Source organism: Sturnus vulgaris, chromosome Z (genome assembly GCF_052056855.1).
Source record: "Sturnus vulgaris isolate bStuVul1 chromosome Z, bStuVul1.hap1, whole genome shotgun sequence".
In the NCBI taxonomy this organism is placed as follows: Eukaryota; Metazoa; Chordata; class Aves; order Passeriformes; family Sturnidae; genus Sturnus; species Sturnus vulgaris.
Genome location: NC_142283.1, coordinates 72,384,750 through 72,410,833, shown reverse-complemented (window position 1 = coordinate 72,410,833; position 26,084 = coordinate 72,384,750). Strand labels below are relative to the sequence as shown.

At 52.9% G+C, this 26,084-nt stretch overlaps 4 protein-coding genes and 1 long non-coding RNA gene across 6 annotated transcripts; 3 read left to right on the top strand and 2 right to left on the bottom strand.

Moving 5' to 3' along the window:
* Positions 1–1,297: 1,297 nt before the first annotated feature.
* Positions 1,298–4,182, bottom strand: LOC148219916 (uncharacterized). The gene is made up of 4 exons (XR_015799478.1): positions 4,070–4,182; positions 3,459–3,497; positions 2,061–2,175; positions 1,298–1,740 (listed from the first exon to the last, which is right to left on the bottom strand). It is a non-coding gene; the product is annotated as an uncharacterized LOC148219916 (long non-coding RNA).
* LOC106852696 (avidin-like) lies at positions 4,165–6,278 on the top strand. The gene is made up of 5 exons (XM_014875472.2): positions 4,165–4,312; positions 5,147–5,263; positions 5,369–5,582; positions 5,912–6,032; positions 6,115–6,278. Exons 1-5 carry the CDS (start codon positions 4,238–4,240, stop codon positions 6,146–6,148), a joined length of 561 nt encoding a protein of 186 aa, XP_014730958.1. The 5' UTR covers positions 4,165–4,237; the 3' UTR covers positions 6,149–6,278.
* Positions 6,279–10,542: 4,264 nt separating this feature from the next.
* On the top strand, positions 10,543–12,271 carry LOC106852682 (avidin-like). The gene is made up of 4 exons (XM_014875457.2): positions 10,543–10,711; positions 11,226–11,439; positions 11,854–11,974; positions 12,134–12,271. Exons 1-4 carry the CDS (start codon positions 10,598–10,600, stop codon positions 12,231–12,233), a joined length of 549 nt encoding a protein of 182 aa, XP_014730943.2. The 5' UTR covers positions 10,543–10,597; the 3' UTR covers positions 12,234–12,271.
* A 1,857-nt stretch (positions 12,272–14,128) lies between these two features.
* LOC106852708 (avidin-like) lies at positions 14,129–15,572 on the top strand. The gene is made up of 4 exons (XM_014875481.2): positions 14,129–14,200; positions 14,683–14,893; positions 14,983–15,115; positions 15,539–15,572. The coding sequence occupies exons 1-4, from the start codon at positions 14,129–14,131 to the stop codon at positions 15,570–15,572; spliced, it is 450 nt and encodes a 149-aa protein (XP_014730967.1).
* A 3,151-nt stretch (positions 15,573–18,723) lies between these two features.
* On the bottom strand, positions 18,724–25,776 carry CREB3 (cAMP responsive element binding protein 3). Of its 2 annotated transcripts, none has more exons than XM_014875583.2 (11): positions 25,678–25,776; positions 24,732–25,169; positions 23,909–24,046; positions 23,570–23,825; positions 23,239–23,351; positions 22,927–23,019; positions 22,430–22,536; positions 21,034–21,102; positions 20,805–20,889; positions 20,595–20,676; positions 18,724–20,149 (listed from the first exon to the last, which is right to left on the bottom strand). In XM_014875583.2, exons 3-11 carry the CDS (start codon positions 24,044–24,046, stop codon positions 19,809–19,811), a joined length of 1,284 nt encoding a protein of 427 aa, XP_014731069.2. In that variant the 5' UTR covers positions 24,732–25,169; positions 25,678–25,776; the 3' UTR covers positions 18,724–19,808. The 2 variants fall into 2 exon arrangements, with proteins under 2 accessions (XP_014731069.2, XP_088012629.1); XM_088156503.1 differs by having other exon boundaries at positions 25,489–25,703.
* Between the last annotated feature and the right edge of the window lie 308 nt (positions 25,777–26,084).

Genomic DNA, 26,084 nt, shown 5'->3' with positions numbered 1-26,084 from the left:
CCAATTAACAAAGGAATTCTATAACTAACCAATCTACAAAAGACTTTAGGGGAAAAGGAACCAATTATCTAAGAGGAAAATGGGCCACTAAAATTACAGAAATATAACACAGGGGTCTACGGGGGGTGGGGGGGGTGAGATGCTTCTTGGTATTAGACATTCTAAGTAAACAATTTCTTATCTAAGGTATTGTCTTCCATGGGGCCCTATCTTGGGAGCTTGCCTTTTCAGAGATGGTTTCTGCTCCCTCCACATGGGACTCCAGGGGAAGCTGCTGGGCAGACCAGGTGGCTAAAGGCAGATACTGAAGGTGTTTGTGATGGGTTGACTTGGGAAGAAGAAAGTCAGAGTGAAGTTCTCTTTAAGAGAGCTTCCTCTGTGGGGGTTGGAACAACTTCAACAGCCAATGGAAAAAAGTTAGTTCGCTCCGTGAACACACATTTCAAAGGAGGTAATCCGGAATTGAGGTTCTTTGTCTTTCCAGCGGCAGTGCAGGTAACGCCAATCCAAGCTCCCCCTGCTATGCTGGGGGAGGCTTGGGAGGCCGCTTGGGCCCCGTTTGTAAACGAGGAGACCCAATGGCCGGGAGGAGGAGAGGCCCGTTGATAAGACTTCCATGGCTTTCTCCTCCTCGGGCCTGCGGCTCTGAGGGGGGCCCCGGCTCCTGCTGCTGGCTCGGAGCAGTTTCGGAAGGGCCAGGCCTGCCCGGCCCCCACACGGCCTGGGGGAGGCAGCCGGGCCCTGTCTGGGGAGCAGGGGTGGCCATGAGCAGGGCCGGGCCCTGTCTGGGGAGCAGGGTGGCCATGGGCAGGGCCGGGCCCTGTCTGGGGAGCAGGGGTGGCCATGGGCAGGGCCGGGCCCTGTCTGGGGAGCAGGGTGGCCATGGGCAGGGCCGGGCCCTGTCTGGGGAGCAGGGGTGGCCATGGGCAGGGCCGGGCCCTGTCTGGGGAGCAGGGGTGGCCACGGGCAGGGCCGGGCCCTGTCTGGGGAGCAGGGGTGGCCATGGGCAGGGCCGGGCCCTGTCTGGGGAGCAGGGTGGCCATGGGCAGTGTGGGGCTTCGGCCCAGCCCCAGAAAGGCTGATTGACACCTCAGCCACCCCCCTCAGCGCGGCCTAGGCCTGGCCCAACTCTTGTAGTTGTGATTATGTTAAACTTTAACTCTTTAGTGCTCAGATAAAATTTGCAAAACCTCCAGCTTTCCTTTGAATATAAAAGGGAATAAGAAGATTTCTGATGTCAGTGAAGCAAGAACTAAGTTTTTTTTAAATAGAAGGAGAATGAGGAGATGTTGTCAAGATAGCAGAAAATCCTTTGGTAAGATTGTAGGGATAAACTAATATACTGAATATTCCTATAAACCATGAAGAAAGACATGGGGGGGTTGGAGATGTTCCATTTGATAGATGATTTAACCAAAGAGCACCTGTGTTGAAAATCTTTGGCCTGAGGAAAAGAGGGGATCTCGGTTTTCTGAGGATAAAGCCTGAACAGAGAGAAAAGAGATGAAGAGAACCTTTGCTTTGGAACATTTAATTCTTAAAAGTAATACCCCATGAGACAGACATGGCCCACATCTACAGCTTTGGGAAGGCTGTGGAGTTGGGAGGAGCATCAAGATTGCAGGTTCCTGGGCGGATGCAAATCGTGCAAATGAAACCACGACAGGACTGTTTTCTTCCTTCTTGTGGAAAAAATCCCTACAGCTTCAAAGAGAGGAAACTTCTTTCTCTGGAAGTGAACTGAAAAGAGTAAGTTGGGAACTGACCGAAGTAGTTATTCTATGTTTGTTTTGTTGTTATGAAAGTTGAGAGAAGGAAAGAAAGAGTAGTCTGAAAAAATCTTATTCTGAATTTCTTTTTTTTACCCTCTTTGTTTGTGTAGTTAATAAATTTCTTTTTTTTATACTCTCTTAAGTTTTAAGCCTGCCTTGTTTTTTTTTTTTTGCTCCTGGTTCTGTCTCACAACAGAAAAATAAGTTTATTTAAATTAGCAAATCAAAACGAAAACATTATTTAGTGCACTAGCCAGGAAACAAAATTAAACCAAAACAGTGTTGTACCTGTTCTGTGTATGCAGGTATACATGAACTTCCCACTGATTGGCTGTCATCCAATGAGCCAGTTGGTGGAACAGGATACGGATCCTTTCTGGTGTTCATATTCACAGGATGTTATCTGAACATTAAACTTTATTTTATCAGCTCATTAGGAAAGGAAACAAATCGAACAAGGGTCCAATGCCCTTTGCACTGGTCTAACAGTAAACATCACTAATCCAACATTTCAGCAGCTCATGAAGCTTCCAACTCATTAGTTACATAATCCATGATGCACAGGTCCTAACTCCTGCTCCTGAGCACCACAGGGAGAAGCTGTGTGGGCAGGGAGAGGTGCAAAGGGTGTGAAGGACAATGCTGCCTAAGGGCTGCAGGGCTGCTGGGGCAAGACGCTGTTGAATGGGGCAGGGACTTCGGGGCAGAAAGCACACAGTATCCCAAGAAAGTGTCAGGGCCTGTGTACCATCCTCTTCCTCTCAGAGTGTGCCTGTCCTTCCCAGCCTTTCTCAGTCTTTGCTCATTTTTGCTGGGCTCTAGGGCTGCACCCAGAGTGCATAGACATGAGACTCTCCAGGGTATGCTGGTATCGACTGAACACAAATAGTTGACATGCCTAGTGGTCCAGATTTTGGTCAAAAGTCACCCTAAATCCTCATCTTCACCCTTGCACCCTTGCACCCTCATCCTCATGCCTGCATTCTGCACAGAGCCCTCAGATCATCCCCACTGATCCTTGGCACTGCCCTGGTCATGCTGGGCTCATTCTCCTGCTTCCCCTCCCCAAACACTCACTGTGGCTGTCACCAGCACCATAAGTACCCAAAGACTTCTCTGAGTGGTCTGAGGCTAAAGCCTTGGGACCCCAGTGCAAGTGGAGGGTGAGGCTGGGAACCTTGCACAGCAGGACATGAGGCCACTGAGAACCATGGTGGCCCAGGACATAAGACTTAATTTCTGTCATTTCATTACCCCCACAACTGCAAATTCCCTGGCTCCCGGTTTCTTGTAAGAAGGTAGACAGTAGGACAGAGAATGATCCAAGCAATGTGCTTGCTTAATAAGGAAACTGAAAGTGAAACTGTAGAGTTTACAAGAAATCAGCACTGGGACTGCCGCACCTCTGCATCATAATCTGTGTTCATCAGCTCTCCTAACTATTGCACATCCTGTTCCTGACCTTGACATGATCCTGCCCTTTTATTGACTTTTCATTTACCTTTTCCTCTTGCCTGATATGTGCAACCTGGGCTGCTCGTGTCCAGCCTGCAATGCAGATTTTCCTACTTGGAGGTTTCCCTACTGCTGTGGCAGCAGGATTGCTTCCTTCATCTTCCAATTCCCTGGACCCACTGCAGACCACCTGGACCCACTGCAGATCACCTGCTGTCTCTGTACACATACCTTGCCCAGTCCTCACGACTCTGTCCTTCTGTCCATGCCCTGCAGTGACCAGAGAGTGCTTTGAGACACGGGAGCTCCTGCACAGCAGGATGGTAACTTAGAGCCAACCCTCAACCAGTAGACATGGGGCTAAAGACCCCCAGGCTGGGTGATGTCAGTGGGCAGCCCCACATAACCCCTCCTGCATCCCTAATTTGCCCATCCCCATCCCTGTGTCCATCCCTGTTCCAGTCCCCATGCCTATGCCCATCCCTACCTCCAATCCCTCATCCCTGCCCCATCCCTCCCACCCTTGCTTTCATCCCCATTCGTGTCCCTGTTCCCATGCCCATCCATGTGCATATCCCCCATCCCTCATCCTTGCTCCCATCCCCACCCCAAATCCCTATCCCTGCCTCCCATCCCTCATCCCTGCCCCTGTCCCTGCCCCATCCCCGTGCCTCTCACCCTTGCTTTCACCCTGTCCCTGTTCCCATCCCCATCTATGTGCACATCCCCCATCCCTCATCCTTGCCCCCGTGCCCACCCCAATTCCCGATCCCATCCCACCATAACCTACAGCCTCTTCCTGGCTTCATCCCCAGCCCTGTGCCCATCCCCTGTTCACACACCTGTTCCCGTTCCTATCTCCTTTCCCTTCCTCTTCTCAATACCAGTCCCTCCCTCAGATACCGCCCAGGGCTTTCCCGGAAAGCAGTAGCAGAGCCTAAGAATAAAAGTCTGTGAGTCACTGGCACGGCGCGATTCGCGGCCACCGCTGCATCCCGAGCTGCATCCCGATGAGCCGCCGCGTCCTCTCCGTTCTCGCCCTGCCTGTAGGGGTGTCCGTGGCCGCGGCCGCGGCAGGCGTCCAGGTGGGAACTCCTGCTGGGAGACAGGCGTTGGAAACTCGGGGAAGTCTGCCGGGGAGCACGCCTGGGGATCGCGGTGTTCGGGAAGGGTTATGAGCAGGAGAGTCGCCGGAGGGGTGGAACGCGATGAGTTTGTTAGGGGTGGGACAAGCGTGGAGGACCCATCTGCGGGGGGACTACTCGGCAACAGGAGGATCCCCGGCTCCAGCGGGTATCCAGCCGGGACCCTCTGCCGAGGGAGGTGAGGGAAGTGATGCTCCAGGGCTGTCTGTGTGCCCTGCAGGAATGTGCCTGGAGATTCCTTCCCTGGTGCAGGGGCCATGCATGTAGAATTCCCCCAGTTCCCTCCCAGGGACGTGGGGAGAAGCACAGGGACCCTGCCCAAGGGGGTGACTTGCCCCTGTCTCAGACGGGGCAGTGCGGGAGAGAACAGGCAGCACTTAGAACTGCAGGTGGGATGTGCAGGGATGAGATGGAGCCCACTGTTCCACTGAGGGTTGTGCCCATCCCAGTGAGCTTCCCTGTGCTGAGCACAGCACAGGGACCCACAAATAGGGGCAGATGTGCCCTGGATTCACACAGCTCTCTTGCCAGGGCTACAGGTGGGATCCTGCCCATGTTCCTGCCTGTCCGGAGCTCCCACCTTTTGCTTTTCCTCTTTACCTCTTCCCTTGGCTTGGCTTACCCCAGCTTTTGGCTCTCTTGACATAGCTATGACAGCAGCAACTTTACAAATCATATCTTTTAAAAATGAATGCTCAAGCACTTTCAGGACTCCAGAAATACTCTGCAGTGCTACTATCCACAGCGTGACCTGTGTTTTTCTTCTTTTCAAAGCTCGTCTGCCAGGAAGGTGAGCAACATGGGGAGAAAAAGGCCAGTGAGAGAGAGGAAAAGGCAACCAAAAGCAGGTGGTCCCTGAGTAGCCTGGGGAAAGGCACAAGGGATATCAAGGTGAGTGCCAGCACCCCGTGGGCATTGGGAGTTGTGGGCAGGGGGATCAGCTTGTAAGGGCTGTGCACAGGCGGCCCCCCCAGGGACACATCTGTTTATCCCCAGACGTGCAACCTGACTGGATGGTGGGAAAATGATCTGGGCTCCAAGATGCAAGTGTTCAAGGTTGGCAACGATGGAAGCTTCTCTGGCGAGTACCACACCGCTGTGTCAAGCGCCAAGAAACCCATCCAGCCATCTCCACTGAACGGCTCCCAGCATCTGGATGAGGACGGACAGTGCACCTTCGGCTTCACTGTCAACTGGAAGAAGTTTTCAGGTCTGTAGTTGCATGACGGCTGTTGTTGGATGAGGTGGTGGGAGGGAGAGGGGAGTTCAGGCACGTCCCAGTGCCCAGCCCCTCTTTTCTCTCTGCTGTCCCCTGCCTCTCCTTCCCTGATCTCTCCCCACTCTGGATGGTGTCTGCAGACAGCAGTACACCTCCCAAAACAAGGTCTAGGTGAGGCAGCATGAAGGGCTGCTTTGACAACACCTCTGACACACAACGTTTCCCTTCAAATGCCCACTCGGGCTCCATGAGCATTAAACCCACTGATGCCTGTGAAGCTCCAAGATCAGATGAGATGCTAAGAGCCACCACTGCTTTAGACTCCACAGCTGTCTTCGTGGGCCAGTGCTTCAATGGGGATGATGGGAAGGAGGTCCTGCACACCTCCTGGCTACTGCGGGAGAAAGTTGACTCCGAGCCAGATGACTGGAAAGCCACCAGGTGAGCCAAGGTACCCCCCAGTCCACCGGGGATCCCTACCCTGCTGCTGGCTGGGCACCAATGGGCTACTGCTTCCCCACAGGACTGGCCGCAACACCTTCACTCGGATAGGCTGAAAGGAGGGAGAAGCATCTTATTCTGGATGCACTTGAGAAACAGGAGTCATTCCAGCAGGATCAGTGTTTCCAGCTCTGGAGGGAAATGTCTTAAAACACATCAAATAACATTAAAGATATTTAAACACAACCTTGTGCAGTCTTTGGATATGTCCTTAAAAAGCTGGGCTAAAACACGGTGGAGGTGGGTGTGTGATGAAACTGTCATTTCCTTATTCTGGGAAGAGACTGGCCCCAAGAAAGCCCCTTTTTCAGCCCAAACAGGATGGTGCATCCCCAAAGTAACTCTCTGACACTGTGACCAGCACTCACTCTTTCCTGATGAAAACCTGGTGAGTGTGATGGGAGGGGAGCTCTTCTGCATCCAAAAAACCTGGTTGGGTGGCCCCTGGAGGCTCTAACACGGCCCTTAAGCAGGCAGGTGAGGGGCCTTGGCTGCATCTACACTCTTGAAAAGTGCCAAGGGCTGCTCTGTACCAGCCACACAGGGCCAGTACACCCTGCAGTACACCCAGTCCAAAACTCTTCCTGAGAAACATGTGATTTACTGAAAAGCTAATGACCAGCAAATACAGCTTCTCAAATCTCTGCCCAATGTACCATATGACTGACCAAAACAGGCAGTGCCTCTGCTGCCTTAAGCACTCCTCTAAGCCAAAGCAAATGATTTCCAGGAAATCAGCTCTGGGTCTGAATCTGAAACTTAGTTCTTGTGTCTGATTCTCAAAATAACCCGGGACAGTACTGCCTGCCCTGAGCTGGAATGTTGCCTGGGATTTGACAAACTTAAAAGTAGGACTGAGCTGCTGGGACTGCCACCCCCGCTAGTCCCTGGCTTTCCTGCCAGAAATGCTGTGGGTGGGAGAGCTTTGCAAACAGCACCTGTGGCTTTAGCAATTTTGCCTGCTCTGTGTTTTCACCTGCCTTGTTGCAAACTCATATGTGGTTTGCTTCTCATGTCTTTCTTCCTAGGGTTCATGCTTCTAGAGCAGTCCTGCTGTTCCCTTCTCAGTGCCTCACTGGCATTTCTCCAGCTTTTTCAGTTCCCTTACAGCATTTCTGACCAGAATGCCTTTACCAGCTGTCTGCTATGCATTTATGTATCTGCACAGCCTCTTACATGCTTTTAAAGGAGGCTGAGAACTAAAAAAGTGAGAGGCAGAGGGACCAGAGGACTCTGCTCTCACCTGAAGCATGACCAGCTCAGCAGTGAGGCACTATGTTAAGCCTTCAGCCTCACTGCATTCATCCTCCTGACCTCGTTATTACCTTCATGCCAACATTTCCCCAGGGCAGAGCTTTCCTGAGGCTGTGCAGCATTCCCAGGCTGCTTCATCAAGGCAGCAGTGCTGACCACAATTGAAGCATCCTGCAAACCCCAGCAGGCAGCCACAGTGCTGGTGAGAAACATGGCAGGCATGAGCTGGCAGAGCTATTTCCAAGGCCAGTCCCTACATGAGGGCACCCAGCTAGGCTGCAACGCCTACCTGGCAGACCTCAGATTTGGAGTGATAGGACATGGTGTGCCAGGGGTGTCTGCAGGCATCTGAGAGTGGTTAAAGATGGGGATGTTTCTCTGTGGACATTCTGCATCCCTCAGCTCTGGGTGTTACTCAGCTGCAAACCTGCTCATGGTGCTGGCCTGCTAACCCAGCACCATTTCTTTCCTTCTAGCACAACCTCATCAACAAGGCAAGCATGAGCAGGGCTTCTCCTTCAACTCCATTGCTGGAAAATCCACTGTTTCTGCTGCATGACAAGCCTTGACCAGGGTCATTCATACACTCTGAATTCCTCCTAGGACATGGGGAGATGGTGGAGGCAGGAGGCACCTGAAATCACATGGACATGTCAGTATGGCTCAGCTGTTTGCACACAGAGTATATCAGTTTCAAAAAGCCCCAAAAACTAAATTTATTAGGATCTTGGCATGGGGTGATGCTTGCATAAGGATCCAATCCCTTCAAACAGATAGTCACTGTGAGAAAGGAGAAGGAGTTTCAACTGCAGGGGTCCTCCAGCACTTATATGTCTTAACCACATGTGGAAAACTGTCCTACATAACCATTTCTGTGGGGACTGCTCCTGTCAACCATTTACAAATGTCTCAACACTGAACATCTGGTGCCCAACATCTCTCTCAGTGCAGCTGTTGACCCACCTAAGGAGACGGAGGCAGGGAATTCCCAGGTCTCAAAGGACTGCATAGTTGGTGGGTTTGGGTATACCAAATCCTGGTACTCTTCCACTCTGCAGTGATGAAAAAAGAGTAAATTTGATTTTCAAGCCATAACTTCGTTGATGAGTGAAGACATATAGGTCCCATCCCCTCCACCATTTCTGTGTGGTCCTCTGGTCAGGTCCACACATCGTGCTCTGCTCTTCCGCCTCTCTCCATGACTCCTGTTCCAGCTGTAGCCTTGCCAGCCACAGACTGCCATCCTGAGAGAATGAAGGAGCTCCTTGGTTATGTTCTCAGCCCTTCCTGGGGCTGGTTTGGAACCAGACATCTTCCCAGATATGTTCTGCCTACCTATCCTACAGCTGAGCTCATCAAATTTATCAGTATAACCCCTTGTGTGGATGAGGGACCTGCAGCTTGTCCAGCTTGCCCTACATGGCTCAGAGGGTTACTCACTCCTGCCACCCTGCCCCACCCAGGCTGTGCTGTGGCACCAGTGCTGAGTCCCCTCCACTGCACTGCACCTCGGCCAAGCAGGGGGACACTGACCTTGGCTGCAATCTAACCATCTCCTCTGTGAACAGAAAAGGCAACCTCACTGGCTGCTCCCACACACACTATAATTGAGGTCTGGGTGTCACTGCTGCAGGTGACACACTTGATGACTCAGAAGAGCTACTTTCAGGTGTCAGCTAGAGCTTTTCAAGTGCTTCTCCTTTCCCAGCCTCCTTCTTGTATTCTCAGAGCTCCTCTAGTCTCCACTGAGATGTCCTTGGAGTATCCCTGCCCTTCCTGTGATGTCCATCTCAGCTGGGCTCATGCTACCATGCCCTGCATATTCCATGCATGTTCAAGGTCCCAGCAGGACAGAAGGCTGGGGAGGGAGACATCTCCCACTCACAAACAGCCTTTCCCACTGGTAACCTGTGTGCCTAAGAGGGACAGCCCCATCACCATCTCATCCCATGCCTTCACAGACTGCAGGCTCCATCACTGCCTCCATGGGCCAAAGCTGCATAGCTGGGGACAGAAGGGAAGTAGTGAGGATGACATGGATCATGCAAGATGAGGCTGACATGCCCAAGGATGACTGGAAAGCTAGTGGGTGGGCTGCTCAGCACTTGTCCATCCTTGCTCTGTAGTGGAGCTGCCCTTGTGGGTGTTGCATGGAGCCCACAAGGGAGTGCCAAAACCTGAGTGCTGGGAGCCAGCTGGGCAGCAAACAAGGGAGAGTGGTGTCAAGATCCGGAGGGCTTTTGCAGCAAGTCTCCATGACGGGAATTGAACACAGCTCTATAATTTTTTGATTAAAAACAAAGTGCAATTTGAAAATAAGATCCTGCCCCCCAAGGAAGAGGAGAGTCTGTTTCTTTGTCTTCAGGCCTAGGAAAGATAAAAAGGGTTGTTAAAGCAGATCTCATCCCTTGTGCTTGGGCAGGGGCCAGAGAGGCAACTCATGATCTGGACACAGCTAGATGCCATTTCTGTCTTCCCCTTCAGCATTGGGAGTGACGTGTTCACCAGGTATCTTAGAGGATGTGTCTGTGCTGTGTCCCTGTGCAAATGCAAAGCAGTCTCAGCACGCCTATTACAGCCTTGCACCATCAGGAACCGCTTGGGAAGGGTCAGACAGAGCCCTGCCCAGCCTCAAAGCATCATGCATAGGGCATCTCCGCCCACAGTGTCTAGGGAGGCACTGTGCACAGAACATACCCTCCCACAGGAACAAGGAAATTTTAACATCTACAGATCTTCCAGGAAAGCCCTTCTGCACTTGGAATAATAACTAATTCAAGAGTTCCTGCTGCAGCAACAGTCTTAGGTCCCAAAGCCAAGGAAAGCCCAGCAGAGCCAGGACGAAAAACAGTTTAGAAAGAGCTGCAGGCACTTGTAATGTAGGAGGGGACGGTGAGAGGGGTAGACACGACAGCAGCCAGCACAGCAGAGCATAGCTGGCCGGACTTCGCTTGCTGCAGCCTGTGTTTAGGGTCGGTGGCAGCGGGACAGTGTCAGGCGGTGCCCGCCCTCAGGGCTCCGGCACTGAGCAAGGAACGGGGTCGGCAGAGCCTCTTGGACAGCGGATGTGTAAATCATCGCTGCATCCCCATCGTCCTGCACAGCCGTGCTCATCGCCGCGTTCCTCCAGCGCTGCCCAGGTCAGGCAGACCTCCTCACCTCACCTGGCCTGGGCACGCTGACATCGGGTCACTCACGCCGCAGCGGACAGCCGTCTTGGCTCCGGTTACAGCCCTATAAAAGGGTTTGCCATGCAGGGGGAGCTGGGCTGGATATTTCACAGCCCTGCAGCCATGGGGGGCGGTGCTTTCATCCTGGTCCTTGCCGTGGCCCTGGCAGAGAGTGCTGCTCCGGCAGAGAGGAAGGTATGGGAATGGGTGACAGTGGGACCATGGCAGACAAGGCACTGGGATACAGTGTGGGCAGCCAGGAGTTCTCCCTTAAATGTCATTTTAGGCTTAGACAAGCAGGAGAGCTTTGCAGGATCCAAGTCCAGGCAGAGTCAAGGTATCCCTGGATCACCACCTGCCACCTGGTACCACCTCCAGAAAGATCTGTTCCCATGAGGGAGCTATGCACAGGGCATTCCTTCCCTTGGGGTTTGTGCCTGGGAGCACTATGCCTGTGGCATCCTCTCCAACTTCTGGGTCTGTGTCTGGGTGTACCGTGCATGCTGCAGGGTTGGGACACTCTGGCCTTGCTCTGCTATCCTCTCAGCAGCACCCTGGGGAAGCATTTCCCCAAACTGGGATTAGGGATAGCCAGTGCTCTGCAGCTGCACTCATAGCAGGGCTTCTGGCTCCCCTGATGTGGGGCAGGAGCAGGAATGGGGGTCCCTCTGAATGTGGGGACAGAGAGTATGTGGCTGTATTCTTTCAGTGCCAGCTGAACGGACTGTGGAGGAATGACCAGGACTCACTGATGGAGATTTCGGTGTCGAGGGACAACGGGGACTTCCAGGGACAATACCTCACACGAGTCACCCTCTCTGGGGGCTGTGCCCAAATCTCCCCCCTGAGGGGTGCCCAGCAGCAGCTTGGAGAGGAGGGCTGGCCCACCTTTGCCTTCACTGTGCGCTGGGATAAGTTCTCCAGTAAGTGCTGGGGCACATGGGGACAGCACGGGAGTTTCAATGGAAGCCACACATGCAACCAGCAGGAATTTTCTTTTGCCAGGAATTCAGCTGGGTGATGCTTTGGTGCAGCTAAACAGCAACGACTGCACAGCATGGGGCTAAAGGGCAATGCTGGGCTTGAACAGGGGAGCCCCTCCTCACCCAACATCTTTGGGGCAATCATGGTGGGTCCAGACCCCGTTAGCACAAGTGGGATGTGGTGCTACAAATCCTGCCTTGTCCAAGGGAGCCACAGGGAAGGGCAGGACCCCCAGAATGGGTTTGGTGGTTGTGTGGCCATTGGAGCAGGAGGGCAGCTCTGCCTGGGAGGACTGTGGGGAAGGGGAAGCAGACAGTTTCCCCATGGATCTCCCAATAAATGCTTCCTCCCAGATGCCACCACTGCCTTCGTGGGGCAGTGTTTTGTGGATGCAGGTGGAAAGGAGACGTTGAGCACCATGTGGCTGCTGCGTGAAGCTGTTGGGTCCCTTGAGGAGGACTGGAAAGCCACGAGGTAGTGGGGGGATATGGGGGACACTAATCCCACAGAGGGGTCCTCACTTGAGGAAACTTGTGGGGCATTTAGGGACACCCCATCACTGCTGCAAGCATTGGCAGCTCTGAGTGGGCAGTGTCTGTGGGTCATCCCACAGGAGCTCTTAACTTCTCACAGGGTGGGCAGAAATGTCTTCACACGCAAACGCACCACAAAAGAAAAGATCCTGCCCAACCTGTCCCCTCTCTGTGAGGCTGTGTCTTCACCAGTCCCGTGATGAGATGATCTGGCTGCAGGCTGATCCCCCAACAAGGCAAGAAAAACCTGCTTCCCAACTGAGAATAAAATTTTTGAATTATCAGCTGTGGTTGCCTTTTCTTAAAGTCTATCCTTGCTACACCTTCTGTCCTCAAAGATACCCCTGCTGAGGTGAAATCTCACCACTGCCCTTCTGCAGGGACATCTGCATCTCTCCCTGATCCCACCCATCTGCCTCCTTGGCCTCATTTCCAGTCTCATCTAAACCAAACTTCTACCCTGTGTCATCATTCCCCACCTACCTCATGGTGGCAGAACTAGCAGCAGCATCCTGAATTCAGCTCACTTCCTTGCAGTGCCTTCATATGCATTATCACCAGACCCTTTCCAGTACAGGGACTCCATGTTTTGTTGGACTAGGCAATGGAGGCAGTATCAGTAGATCTGAGATGTTGAGTAAACACTTTCTTTGTGCTGTATGGCACCAAAAGCAAAATGTGCACAAGTTAAAGATCCCATCCCCTCCCATCCCATCTCCCTGGGTTATACACAGGGATTTTCCCCTTCTCTACCACTGCATTTTGGCAGTGCCTCTATTTGCCTGTGGACAGCTGCCAAACTTAGTCAGGTCTTTTGACGCAAAGCTCTTGGCAGGTGAGTGAAGAGGAAGTCTCTTGCGGAAGTGTTATGAAAGTATCCCAGCCCGAGGAATGACAGCACCGTGGCCACACAGTCCATCAAACCTGGCCCAGTTCTAGCTAAGCTGCAGCATGGTGCAATGAAGTGGAAGGATACCCGCCACCACCCTGGGATCTATAACAAGGTGTCTTGTCCCTGCCAAACAGCACAGAAAGGCAGGAGCTGGTGTCAGGCCAAAAGAACAGTGTGTGGCATGCAGGACAACAGCAAAAGGAGGAATTTCTCTGAGTCCCTGTGATAGACCATGAATTTGGGACTGAAAAAGATAAAAAAGGAGGAGGAATGTATCAGGAGAGGGGTGTTTTCCACTCAGCGCAGCTTTTGAGACTACCTAGATGAGAGAGCGATGTGCTGAGAACAGGATGCGAGGATGTGACAAGGCTAGCAGTGGGCATTGAGTGTGCCCACCCCAAAGGGGCACTCCCCAGCTCCCAGTTTGCACACTGCAGCCCTGCTGCCATGCCCTGCCCCAAACACTGCTGTCTTGGAAACAGCTGGTGTTGATTCAGCTGAATCTCACCTGAATTTTCACAGTCATATGCCTGCTCCAGGCATCACAGCAAAGGCTTAGCTCAGGAAGACAGTGCACGCTGTCATTTTGCACATCAAAAGTCCTTTAAAGCAGCAAATACAAGGAAGATGTGTGAATACAATGTTGGTTATCATGCTCTGTGTGTTTAGCAAACACACTCGCTGGGATCTCAGTAATGCTGCTGCAGTAAATTCTTCCTCTGACTCTCATAAAAGTAAAAGCAAAAGTATCAAAATCAGCAGCTGACATCCAGAAGAGGCTGGAGAAATGTTACTATTTCTAAAATGAGTAAGCTTTCCCTTCCATGAAGAGCTGCAGCACTCTGGTCAGGCAGTGGCAACAACAAAGAAGGGAGGGGGTAAATGTTGAAATAGGTGGTAATTTCCAGCCTTCATGCATGTAAGGCAGTTTCCCAAAGAAGGTATTAATGCTTTCCAGGCTACTATAGGGCCTTATAAAAAACTTGTGCCCCCACCCCTCTGCACAGCCGTGCTTATTCCTGCATTCCTTCAGCTCTGGCCAGGTCATGCAGACCTTCTCACCTCCCTCGCCTGTCCCGGGCGCCCTGACATCAAACTACTCATCTCACAGCAGCCATCCTGGTGCTGGTGGGGCTCCAGTTACAGCCCTATAAAGGATGCCAGGCTGCAGGGCTGGGAGGAGCTCTTAGCAGCCTTGCAGCCATGGGGAGAAGTGCTTTTGCCCTGGTCCTCGCCCTCGCCCTGGCAGTGTGTGTTGCCCCTGTGGAGAGGAAGGTATGGGGACAGATGACAGTGGGGATGCGGTGCTGGCTTCCTGCTAGACCCCAAAGTCTGCTGCTGGTGCATCATAGCTCAACAGGGAGCCAGGGCTGGGCTGCTGGAACTGATGGGAACAGCGCTGTGCAGTTGAGGGAAGGTGCGATGAGGTTGGGAAGAAGGGACTCCTGCTAGGATGCTTCTTGGTGTAGGAAATCATTCAGAGGAAGGCAAACAGAGCCATGCGCACCTACTGCTTCAGCATGAGGGGACTGACTCTCCCTTGGGTGGGTGAAACCATCCCGGACAGTGGCTGAGCTGAATGCAGTCAGAGCTCAGGCACGATGCTCACACTGAGATGGTAACGCCAGTGGCACATCAGGTCTGTGGCACACCACGCAGTGCTGCAGACATCTCCAGACAGAGCCAGAGTGAGGGCGTGGGAGCAGGATGCCCCACTCCCTGCCTGGTCACTCCAACCCACAGCACTGGCCTTGCAGTGCCTTCTCTCCGGGTCGTGGCAGAGCGACACCAGCTCTCGGATGGTTGTGTTCATCCTGGACAAGGACAACAGATTCTCTGGATTTTACCTGCCGGGACCTGCTGCTGGCGACTCGGAACTCCTCACCTCACCACTGGAGGGGTCCCAGCAAGATACAGCGCTGGCCCCACAGCCCACCTTCTCCTTCACCGTGAACTGGCGGCTCCGAGGTAGGCAGCAGGGGGCCATCGTCCTGCAGCAGGAATGCCAGCAGGACACAGGGTGACCTTGTGCCTCACATCACCTTAAACCCTTCCAGACTCAGAGACTGCCCGGACAACTGTCTTCCTGGGCCAATGCTATGTGGACACCAACGGGGAGGAGACCCTGCATGCCCTGTGGCTCCTGCGAGAGGCAGCCGACAATCCTGCAGAGGACTGGAAAGCCACCCGGTGAGTACCTGGTCCCAGCTACTCCTCTGCCAGGTCTCCTGCAACTCAGTCTGGAGAAAGGAGAAATTCCACGGGGTGAAGCATGAGAGAACTGTGAGGGTGTAATGGTTTTGTCACCAGTGATATGCAAGGGCTAAGGAGCATCCAGGTAACATGGTCCACCCCTGCATGCCAGATGTGTCTCAAGATGGGGGATCCCAGGATGGGGTCTGGACACAGAGGTGTGGTCAGGCCCTCCCTGTGACCTTCTTTCCACACTCCACAGCAGGGAGAGAGGAGGAAAAGATGCCAACACCTGGCACAGCCTCTGCTACAGGCTGTTGGAACCTGTAGTACCCGAGTCAGCCACACAGTGTTCCCCTTGAGTTTCTCCTCTACCCTCCACAGCATACATGACCCCATCTGATTTAGTGTTTTCTGCAGGATTGGCACCAGCATCTTCACACGGATAAAATAACAGCAAGTGGGAAAATCCAGCAGGCTCTGAACAGCAGGGAGTTCCTCGGCAGACTTTGCCTGCACCAACATGCTGCACTTGAGCAGCTCTCAGCCCAGAGGTTCATGCTTTCTTAGGCAAGCTCACCAGATGCAAAATAAAGGGTTTCTGTGGGGATGGAGGGCTTGGCTCTGTCTTCTGCCCTGCCTCAAACTTATGAGGTTTGTCTCACCCAGCAGCCACCCTCCCACAGGGAGGTTTCATGTCGCACTGGGACTGAAAAAGACAACAAGGCTGAGGGCAGCAGGGTCCCTGGGGATGGGGACTGTCCCGGCTCCCTTCCCTGGGAGTGTGCAGCAGTACCGTGCCTGCAAACCTGATGCTATGCTCTGAGTAACATGTCCCTCGGGGTCACTCCCAGATGACCCTAGGGATGGGGGACAAGCCGGGCTGTAGCCAGGCAGAAGGATAAGGCACAGCCCCAGTGTACTGCAGAAACTTCCCCATGAGAACAGAGCAGAGGAAGCTCTCGGATGCCTGAATGCGCCGGGCGGTTGCAAATGACTCTTGCAGAGCCGTCAGCCTCCGGTTCCCAGCCCCGGCGGATGTGCAGCGGTGGCCGGCTGCCAGCTGCCCTCCCTTCCCAGGCCTGGGGAAAGCTCCCAAACATCCCTCCCCAAGAGACCCTTCGGCATGTCCGTGTCCCCCGAGTAATGCACGGGGTATGTCTCCAGCCAAGACCCTGATGATGTCCAGTCACGGCCAAGGAAAGAGAATAGGGGAAGGGCACATCTGACACTGGATGGATTTTTTAGGCATCATAGCCCAACTTCTCTGCCTTCTGCCTTAGACTCTTTGCTAAAGTAGTCCTAACACGACCCCTGAGGGTTCAGTAGGCCCAGGGAGGAGGTGCCTAGCTGTGATAGGTGGAAGGAGGCAGTGGCTCCATCACTGTATTTCCAGCTCCTTTTTAAACTGCCTTGCAGATTTCTGTTTGTTTTTCCGTTTCCACCAATATCCAGCAGCTGGTGCTAGTGGATAAAAATAGGATGGATGCTGACACAGGATTTAGATTTCCCTTGAAGATGTCCTACTGACTGAATTTTCCATCTCTCTGAGAAACCCTAATTAATTTATTCTAAAAGTGCAAACCTGATTCCTTTAAAGCCATGACCAGGAAGTGTTTTGCATTGGTTACACAGCCCAGGCTGGACTTCCTTGGCAATAGAAAGCAAATTTCATTTTATGCTTTCACAATTTTCAATATATTACTATCGCAGAAAAGAGAAGATACTCTGATACTCGAGGAGTTAGCAAGCAAAAAGGGCCCTTTCCATCTGGCAACACCCATTTGGGACTTGCCAAGGACTGTCTAGGATTTTTTCCCTGTAAAGCTCATGCTTCCAGCCTGCCAGCGTAGTCCCACAATGCTGACACAGGCACTTGCTGGGACACAAGGGAGATATAGGTTGGCTTTGGGCATAACAAGGGACTTTGGGAACAAGGTTGGGACGCAGGCTGGGAACATAACACTGACTTAAGGCAGAGTCAGTGTATGAGTGCATGCAAGCAGCACCAGGGCACATGCAGACCATACTCTGATCCCTGCAACACGCTAGGAAAAAGAATGGGAATCTGAGAGACAAGGACGGTGGGAGGAATATCAGGTGGCTACTGCTCCTCTGCTTGATATAATAAAATCCTCAGCCAAAGGACTCATTATGAGCACTTTTATCATTGCTGCCTTTTAACCCAAGGCATGAGGTCCAGGCTGAGCTTTGTTCCTCTCTCCAGATCACAGCTGCTTGCTGTAGGACTGGCACGAGAACACAGAAAGCAATGAAAAATAGCAGACCTGGGTCATTATGAGCTGAGACCATGGAGCAAGCCTCCCCAAAACTCCCAGCACCTGGCTCCCAGCCTGCTCTCCCAGAGTTATCTCCCTTCTTGACATCTGGCCAAGCAAGCCAGACTGCTACAAAGAGCAATACTGACCCCATCATACCCAGGCAAACACCAGGTCACATGGCTGCTCCCAACTTGCTGGCAACACTACACGTATACACACATGTATTACTTCATATGGCTCATTTGATATTGATTAGTGCTGGGTCAGGAACACTGTGTAACATCAGTGACACTACACACTCTGGCCTTGAACTGCAAAAAATGAAACTAAAGGGGGAACAGGCCACTACATACACTGACCCTGAACTACCGAAAACGAAAGTAGAGTGGGAACAGGACATTACGTACCTTGGCCTTGAACTACAAAAATATGAAACTAAAGTCAGGAGGGGCCCTGGCCTCAAACTGCAGAAAAATAAACTGAAATTTAATGGGGTCCTAGACCTTCCTGATGCCATGCACACGTCCTGGGGAAAGTTCCAGTGGTTCCCTGGTGATGCTCAAGGACTGTCAGTCCTGGCCAGGGTGACCCAGCCCTGGTGGGAGCACGCTGCTACCTGTCCTGAGGCAGAGGCTCTGGGCGAGACTCTCCTTGGCTGTCTCCCCTCCATACACAATGTTTGTTGTCTCATATGTTGTTTGTTTTTGTTCCTTGGGTGGGATGCAAGTGTGAAGCTTCCTGCACTCACTGCCTTGCTTAGGTGCCATGCCCCCAAATCCTACACTGAGCTCAAAATGCCTCCAGCGGACCCATTGGTCTGCCAGTGCCTCCCATGGACCCAGTGACCCCAAGCAGACCCAGGGACAAGCCTGAATTTAGCAACCCCACAGCAGGCAAGGCCCACCCGGCGGCTGTTGCAGCACCCTGGCTCAGCTCCACTTCCTGCGATTGTGCAGCTCCCCATTACGAAAGCAGTGGTGGAGGCTGACACTGTCTCCTTGCGCTTCCTCTGGGGGAAGCTGCTCGCTTCCGCAGCGCTGGGGGTTTGTGTGTGCGTGGTGGGTGCTGGGTGCTCACCATATACACTTTTCTCCAAGAGTGCTTTCACACCCTTGAAACGGGGTGAGAGCAGAGAAGCAGCCCTGCAAACCCGCAGTGTGCCTCAACAAGCCCCTCTGCACAGCCACGCAATTTCCCCTGCATCAATCTGAGACGGATTGGCCTCAGCCACCCCTTGGTTTCTCCCACAAGGCTCCCAGCCCCAGGTGCAGCCTGCAGGATTCACCCAGCAGCCCAGCACCTTGCCAAAACCACCAGAGAGGATACAGTCACCATTAATATTTATTTAGACTCTATTAATAAGGAAACTATTATTATTCTGATCCAATTTGAAGTTATCCCGGCTCATTGGAGGGGGAACTGGACTAGATGACCTTTAGAGGCCCCTTCCAATCCAAACCATTCTATATGATTCTGTGGAATGTCTTGCAGTAGGACAAGATCTCTACAGGTACCACTAAGCTGCACTCTGGCAAAGACACTGCTCAACAGCTCAAAGTGTTTCTGTTCAGCCCAGAACTATTGACTGCATCACCAGCCAGCACAGGAAGGCTCGGGTACACAAGGACACAGCTTTGAAACTGTCCTGTGGCCAGGAAAGCCTTCAGAAGAGCAAGCAGCTCTGCTGCGCTCTCAACATGCTGCCTCAGCAGTCTGGCTCAAGGCATGCCTGTTCCCTGAAGCCCAGAAGCCTGCAGGAGATGAAAGGCTCAGCCCTTACAGTAGGCAAACAGCACACATGGCTCAGGAAGGACTTCATATTACCTTCTCTAGCCAGGCTGGGAGCTGCGGCCATGGCTCAAAAGCTAGCAGGAACAGGCGACATGCTGAGTGTGTCACAGCAGCAGGCAGGACTACTCCTGTGAGAGCACTGAAGGTCAACTTGCTCTGAGAAATCAGGCAGCACAGCAGGATTAAGGGGCAGTGACACAAGACACGTCTGGGGCCACAGCACAGATTAAGAAGTGCCTGCTCATCTCCAGCTGGGCAGGGAAGAAGTAGGGCAGCGGCCTCCACCGCTAACTGCATCCACTCAGACCAAGTATTGGCACCTCAGTCCAACTGCCTCCACCCTCCCTGCCACAGCCCATCCCCACAAGCCACTGGGTGCACTCTGGGCTGCAAGCCACATAAGCAGCCATAGCGAAGTTCGCAGAATTTCCTGTCCCATCTCAGATAGAGCCTGATTAAAAATGTCAGAATGATTCCTCCCTGGTAAACCCTCTGAGCTGCAGGCAATCAGGAGAGTATTCAGAAGAAACTGCTTGGATAGATAATCTGTTAGTGCAGCTCTGCCCCTGCCCCACAGGATGCCCAGTATCAGCCCAAGGAGCAGGATGCAGCATTGGTCACATCTCGTTGGCATGGTTCTGCTGGATGAGAACTCTGTCAGGGTGTTCCACCCACTCCTGACCCTTGGATTTCCAAGGCACCAGCACTGCTGCTGGCAAAGGGTCGCTCTGGGATGGGCCCAGCTTGGAGCCTGCTGCTGCCGGAGGGTCAGAGGACGAGTTGCCGTTGAAAGATCTGGGACCGGAGTTAAGTGGACTCTGCCCCTCTTCCCATGACTGACTGAGGTTGCCCGACAGCAAGGGGTCTCCAGGCTCTGGGCTGAAGCCCTCCAGCTCAGTCTCATGCTGTACATCAGGTGCTCTCTGATTTGGAAACTCGCGGATCTGCCTTGACAGCACTGTAAGAGAGGTAGAGCCAACCCTGTCATTTCAAGCCTCTCACCCTCCTGTGTTGAGCATGAAGCCACCACAGAGCCCATGAAAGAGGATAAACCGTTTAACCAGGACTTCCCCTTCCCAGGGAGGCGGGGAGAGGATGCTGCACAGCTGCCAGGCACAAGTACAGTTTGTGCTCCAGGAGGGACCGGAACTCTCCTGTCCTTGCACCGCCCCTGGCACAGGGCCCTGCTTCCAAACAGGCCTCTGCAACAGGGCTGAGGAATAGTGCAGAGCTGGGGTGAGGCAACAAGCCTAACCTAGTGGTCACCTCAAGTAAGGGGATGTGGAGTTGAAGTGCCCCAGAGTTCAGGCTGTCTCTGGGGAAGGTGCTGCACTCTGAAGGGCAGCACTTCACCTGGATCCACACCCCAACCCAGGCACCTCAGCCACAACTTGGGCACTCACCCTTGAGCTCCTGCTGTGGCTCTCTGCTCCCGGGTAAGCGGATGCTGGGGGACAGAACGAGGCAGAAGGACAGAAGCACAATCTGGAAATAGAAAGATCAGATCTCAGCAAAGGAGACAGACAGGCATCACTAAATGCTATAAATGCCTCTCTCCCAAACTTGTGATGACAGCAGACTCCTCCACAGACATTGGAGCTGAAGCCGCTTACCATGGTGCAGGTTTTTCTTCGGGTAGTTTTGGGGGTGGACCGTCTCACCAAGGCCTGCAGTTTCTGCAACTGCCTGAGCAGTGACCTGCAGGAGAGCAGGAAATGCAGGTTAGCACAGCAGCTGGACCTAGAGCTGCACACCTCCCTCCACCTTCTACAGTCACAGTAGTGAGAAGAGGAACAGCTTTCCCCACCACATCCCCTGACAAACCAAATAAGACAAACTCACATGTTCTGCTTCTGCAGCTGCTGCACCTTCTTCTCCAGTTCATGGTTTTCAGCTGTGCAGGCTGCCACCCTTTTCAGGAAGAACGAAAAGTGTGGGGGAAAAACAGAGATTTTGTTGGTAAACAGTGGAGATTTCACATCAGTCATCACCTTTGGGTGGCTGCGGCAGACAAAGTTGGTCCTGGGGTTTCTGCTGGTATCACTTGCAACAAAGCCCAGAGAGCAGCACCTCATACCAGATATGAGGAGGGATGAAGCCCTGTTAGTCCTGCAGAGTAGCAGGACTAATTCTTATGGGATGCTCAGTCCAAGCAGAAGTAGACTCCTGCAGATCAGTGACATTATGCTGTATGACTAACTAGCTTGGCCAGGAAAATCGATTCGACCTGGCAGGTCGGCTATCTGGCTTGAACAACAAAGCTCTGGTCTATCTCCAAGCAGAAGAGCATCAGGCAGGCTTTACCCTGATGTTCTAAACCCTCTGCAGAGAGCTGCTGCCTCACAGGGCCAGCCTCTCTTTCTTCCCAGGATGACATGAGCCAACAGCTGAACAGCACAACAGCTTGTGACAGGCATCCCCTGCTCCCAGACCTAGCAATGTGGTCACCACAACTAAGGCCATGCAGGAGGGGAGTAGCCATTCTGTGCCCCACCAGGTCATATAGTCATACCCTTCCCCTTCTTATCAGGCACTGAAGGTTCTGTGCACCAAGTACCAAAACCAACAGAATTATTCTTCTCCTCCACACCAGCCTGAAAGTCCCCGGGCACCAGGCCCTTCCCATACTGGCCTTGAAGGTCGCAGGCACATAGCCAGCTCTGTGTTGCTGACAACCCTATCACAGGGCAGGGAAACACAACAGCATAGAGCGCACTGTCCACAAAATCAAGCAATTACAAAGTCCTAAGGGGCACCTTGGGAGTAGAATTTCTGCTGGACGCTCAGGACCCCTCTGCTCCGGTACACATTTACTGTTGCCTGTTTCCTCCCATGACTGAGGGAGAGCCTTGTATCCTCTGTATCATTTTTGAATCTATGTTACGATCATTATATTATACAGAAAACTATCTATTAAAATCTGATCCAATATGCAGAGGGCCCAGGTGACTAGAAATTGTAAGTCAAGATGCATTAGAATACAGGTGATTAGAAATTGTAAGTTAAATTGTATGATAAATCCTGTATTACACTGCTTATAGATTGCACTACATTGATTGTGCTTGTAGAAAAACTGTGCCATTGTAATCACTAATCCTTTGCTATACTAATCATAACATGATAGGAAAATAAAGTTCTGATTGAAACTACAATTTAGCCTCATCATCATTCCGCCAAGGATCCCTACAAGAACATATGGGTCTCCTCAGTGTTGGATGACACTGCTGTGTGACCATACCTGTTTTCCAGGCCATCCACATAGATCTTCCTCCGGCGACGGCTATCCTGAGCTGCCTGCTTGTTCCGAATCTTACGACGTACTTTCCTCAGAACTCGCTCTTCAGCCTGCAAGGATCATCTCATTAACAGCAATCTCGGGGTGTTGGCAATCCCACTCTCTCACACCACACATATCTCAGTGCCCAGCCCAAGTGCTTGTGTCCTCTATTCTTCCCACACCACTGAATAAACTGCAAGGCAAACCCTGGCCTGCTGATGCAGCCAGCAGCTTCCATGACGTAGCAAAAGTAAGGAATACCCAAGGGAAATGAAAAGCATGCAGCTCATGAGCCACTTGGCAAGCACGACACCAAACCCAGATGAACACTGCCCTGAACACAGCATCTGGACAACAATATTCTCATCAAAGCACTGTCTTGTAGTTTCAAACCCCTAAACAACTTGACACATTTGAGTGGTCTGTCTGGAGGAGTGGTCTGTCTAGTGAGGACTCACTTTGGTCAGTGGCAGACAGGTTGGTAATGTAACACCTTCTTTCTCCAGGAGCTGCTTCTCCTCCTCTGTGAGGACCAGCTCTGGGAAGTCAGACTAGAAAACAGCAAAAATAAGCCTACTGAGAATGCAAAATACAGGGAGTCCACCCCGGGCCAGAAAGAGCATGCAGCAAACACAAAGAACTGGAACCAGCTTTCCCAAAGCAGTGTCATGCTTTGCCTCAGAGATATCCCTCATAGGAGCCAAGTCAGAAGAGAAGGAGAGATGTGAGCAGAAGCAAAGGCTGTGGTCTACCAAGCATGAAATCAGTACCTGTACAATGGCTCCAGGCACAAGCTGGGGTTCATCTTCCACAGCAACAGCAATGGGGGAACTGGTGCTCTGTTCCAGTGCCTTGCTGGTGCTTTCCAAACCCACCCATGCCCCTGGGGAAGGAAAGGTGAGTCAAATACTGGGCCTCAGAGAGGTAGCACCTGACCAGCCAGCTGAGTAGCATTAAACAGCAATTTTACAGCAGCAGAAACCCTCTACTCTTGGCTCTGTCCGTCACTGCCTGACATCCACCAAAACAAACCAATATGGGATTGCTTTTCTCTTTTCTGTCTGTAGCCAGAACAAAAAGAGCCCTTACCCATCCACTCACCTAGCTCAATGGTAACATCTCCTTCTGCCATGTCAGACCTCACACTTTCCAGTGCAGGCCAGTCCTGAAGGGAGTAGTTATGATCAACCTGCACAACGTCTTGAATGGCAAAATTGCTACCAAGGCAATGGGACAGATGCTGGTCCTCAGAAATGCTGCTGTCATTGTTGGCAGGCAAATAACTGAGCCTGTCTGGTTCATCTTCTAAGGGGGTCAGCAGTGAGCTGATGAAGTCATCCATCTCCTTGTCCAGGAGCTGCAGAGGAACAGCTTTTACTCAGCAGGAAGACAAACCTCCTAAACCTCAGCTCAGCAGCAATTCCTCACAAAAGAGCTCACCTCAGGCACTGGAAGGCCCCAGTCTTCCAGCAGACCATTCTGCTCCCCTGGGATTTCAGGGCAGGGAGCATCATCCTTCAGGAGAAAGTCAAGCAGATCCACCTCTGCCAGGGTATCCAGCTCCTCTGGGCACGACATCTGAGCAGGACAGCCAAAGTAAGTGCAGGCACAATGGAAGACACCAGCCTTGCTTTAAGGTGTCTCTCAGACCTTACAAAGTATCCCCATACAATGCTAACACCAGGTATGGTCAATTCACAAATACTTCTCCAGCCAGGCTATTATAGCACCACTGGTGAAAACAATACAGTACTTTCCCCAAAAGATTATTGCGACTCAGCCACAGGAGCCACTCTCCACCCAAAGCATAAAAGCTGCAGGAAGGAGAGGAAAAGTGAAACAATCCCAGACTTAATGGTGTGGAGAGTATGCAAGGTTCTGCTGTTCCACAGAAGCCTGAAGGTGCCCTACCTCCTGGTGTGCACCCAGCAGGGAGAGTTTCCTGTCCCAGGAAAATTAACAACAGTCATTGTTGAGGTTTAAACTAAAGGGATTCTGTTAATTATTAAATGATTATCAAATTCTAAGTAAAAGATGACTGAACAGAAATTAAATGGTAATCAAATAGTGATTAAGTGATCATTGAAGGGTAATTAATGAGTGATTTGACAGACCTAAATGATGACTCTAATTCAGACAGCTGTAAAATACTGCACTATTTATCACACTTGTAATAAATAAGAGAATATTGTCATAAACAAATAGACGGATATATATGAACGTCACTAGCACACCTTTAGGCTGTAAGTAAAACACTCCTTACCTCACTGTAGAGATCAGACACTGGTAAAACGTCTCTCCGCCCTGAGGGGTGACCTGGAGAGCCGTCCCTGCTGCCAGGGAGGGCAGGCCCGGCAGCACAAGAGCAGCAGAGCTCAGCGGCTCGAGGCGGCCACAGGTGCTCAGAGGGCAAAGGGACAGACCTGCAGCCAAACGCCGCCCTGGCACCTTTGCACTTTGCAGCTTTAGCTTTGTCTGGTGCCAACTCGGGCTGTTGCTGTTATGTCCCGACAAGACATTGCCCAGGAGCCTCGGTCCCTGAGGAGATGCGGCCTGGCATGGCTCTCAGTGGGATCAGCCCGGCCGGCTGGTGGGCGATGCCTGAGCCAAGGCACCGCTCAGGCTGTGGGAGCACAGGCATCCATCACACCTCTCCATCAGCACTGCTAAGCTCTCACATCTAGCTGTCAAGTTTCACAGTCTGGGGAAAAAAAAAAAAAAAGACAAACCCAGACAAAATAGAATGCCACCTAAACCACCTGAAACCACACCCAAAATCAGAGGGCCAGGGCAGTCCCCAGCCACGGCTGTTGTGCCAGCTGACTGGGAGGAGGGCTGTCAGCAGAAAGTTGAGCAGCAAGACGAAGAGGAGCTGGGCAAACCCAGGCAATGCTAGGGCCCGTGGCTTCCACAGACTCGGAGGAGATTCCTCCGAGGGAACGTGGCAGACAGCACGGGAACAGGAGGAGCAGGTGCGGCAGCAGGAAGGGTGATCGGAGCGCAAGGGAGGGGACACCCACCCAGCGAAAACCAAGCAGCCTCTCCCAGCCCCGTCTGCGGGCCGGACTCCGGATACCCGAATCCTCAGACCTCCTGGACCTTCAGAGCAGCGGGCAGCGGTCCCCGGTCCCTGACCCCTGAACACCGACCCCCGGTCCTCGACCTCGACCCCGGCCCCCGGTCGTGCCCGGCGCGCTCCCACCGCTCACCTCAGCCCGCCGCTCCTAGAGCACCACGGTGACGTCACCCCGTCTCCCGGCGGGCCCCGCGCGCACCGCCCCTGCCCCTCCCGCGCTGACGCCCCGGTGGCCCATTGGTTGGGTGGGGGCGCGTGGGCGGCGGGAGCGCGCGCGGGCGGCGGGAGCGCGGGGCGGGCGGGGAAAGCAGGGGAAGGGACAGAGGGCTCGAGGGGAGGGCGGTGGGCTCGGGGTTATGCGGGGCGTCAGGGGTGTCCCGAAGCGGGTGGGCTCCTGAGGGTGCGGTGTGAGCAGCGGGCGGAGTACGGCCTCGCTGCGCGGGCGCGGAACCGTGCCCAGTCCCGAGGCGTCGGGCTGGGCCGCGCGGGCACAGAGTAGCGCTGTCTGTGGGAGCAGGATGCCCGTGGCGCGGTGTCCGG

Bases quoted from the DNA above. Each gene is read 5' to 3' on its own strand.
- LOC106852696 (XM_014875472.2), top strand. From the start codon at position 4,238: ATGAGCCGCCGCGTCCTCTCCGTTCTCGCCCTGCCTGTAGGGGTGTCC. The intron at 4,313-5,146 runs GTGGGAACTCCT...TTCTTTTCAAAG, and splicing joins CGGCCGCGGCAGGCGTCCAG to CTCGTCTGCCAGGAAGGTGA. The intron at 5,264-5,368 runs GTGAGTGCCAGC...GTTTATCCCCAG, and splicing joins AAGGCACAAGGGATATCAAG to ACGTGCAACCTGACTGGATG.
- LOC106852682 (XM_014875457.2), top strand. From the start codon at position 10,598: ATGCAGGGGGAGCTGGGCTGGATATTTCACAGCCCTGCAGCCATGGGG. The intron at 10,712-11,225 runs GTATGGGAATGG...GTATTCTTTCAG, and splicing joins CTGCTCCGGCAGAGAGGAAG to TGCCAGCTGAACGGACTGTG. The intron at 11,440-11,853 runs GTAAGTGCTGGG...GCTTCCTCCCAG, and splicing joins GCGCTGGGATAAGTTCTCCA to ATGCCACCACTGCCTTCGTG.
- LOC106852708 (XM_014875481.2), top strand. From the start codon at position 14,129: ATGGGGAGAAGTGCTTTTGCCCTGGTCCTCGCCCTCGCCCTGGCAGTG. The intron at 14,201-14,682 runs GTATGGGGACAG...CTGGCCTTGCAG, and splicing joins TTGCCCCTGTGGAGAGGAAG to TGCCTTCTCTCCGGGTCGTG. The intron at 14,894-14,982 runs GTAGGCAGCAGG...AAACCCTTCCAG, and splicing joins CGTGAACTGGCGGCTCCGAG to ACTCAGAGACTGCCCGGACA.
- CREB3 (XM_014875583.2), bottom strand. From the start codon at position 24,046: ATGTCGTGCCCAGAGGAGCTGGATACCCTGGCAGAGGTGGATCTGCTT. The intron at 22,537-22,926 runs GTGAGTCCTCAC...TGATCCTTGCAG, and splicing joins CCTGTCTGCCACTGACCAAA to GCTGAAGAGCGAGTTCTGAG. The intron at 20,677-20,804 runs GTAAGCGGCTTC...TTCTATTTCCAG, and splicing joins GAAGAAAAACCTGCACCATG to ATTGTGCTTCTGTCCTTCTG.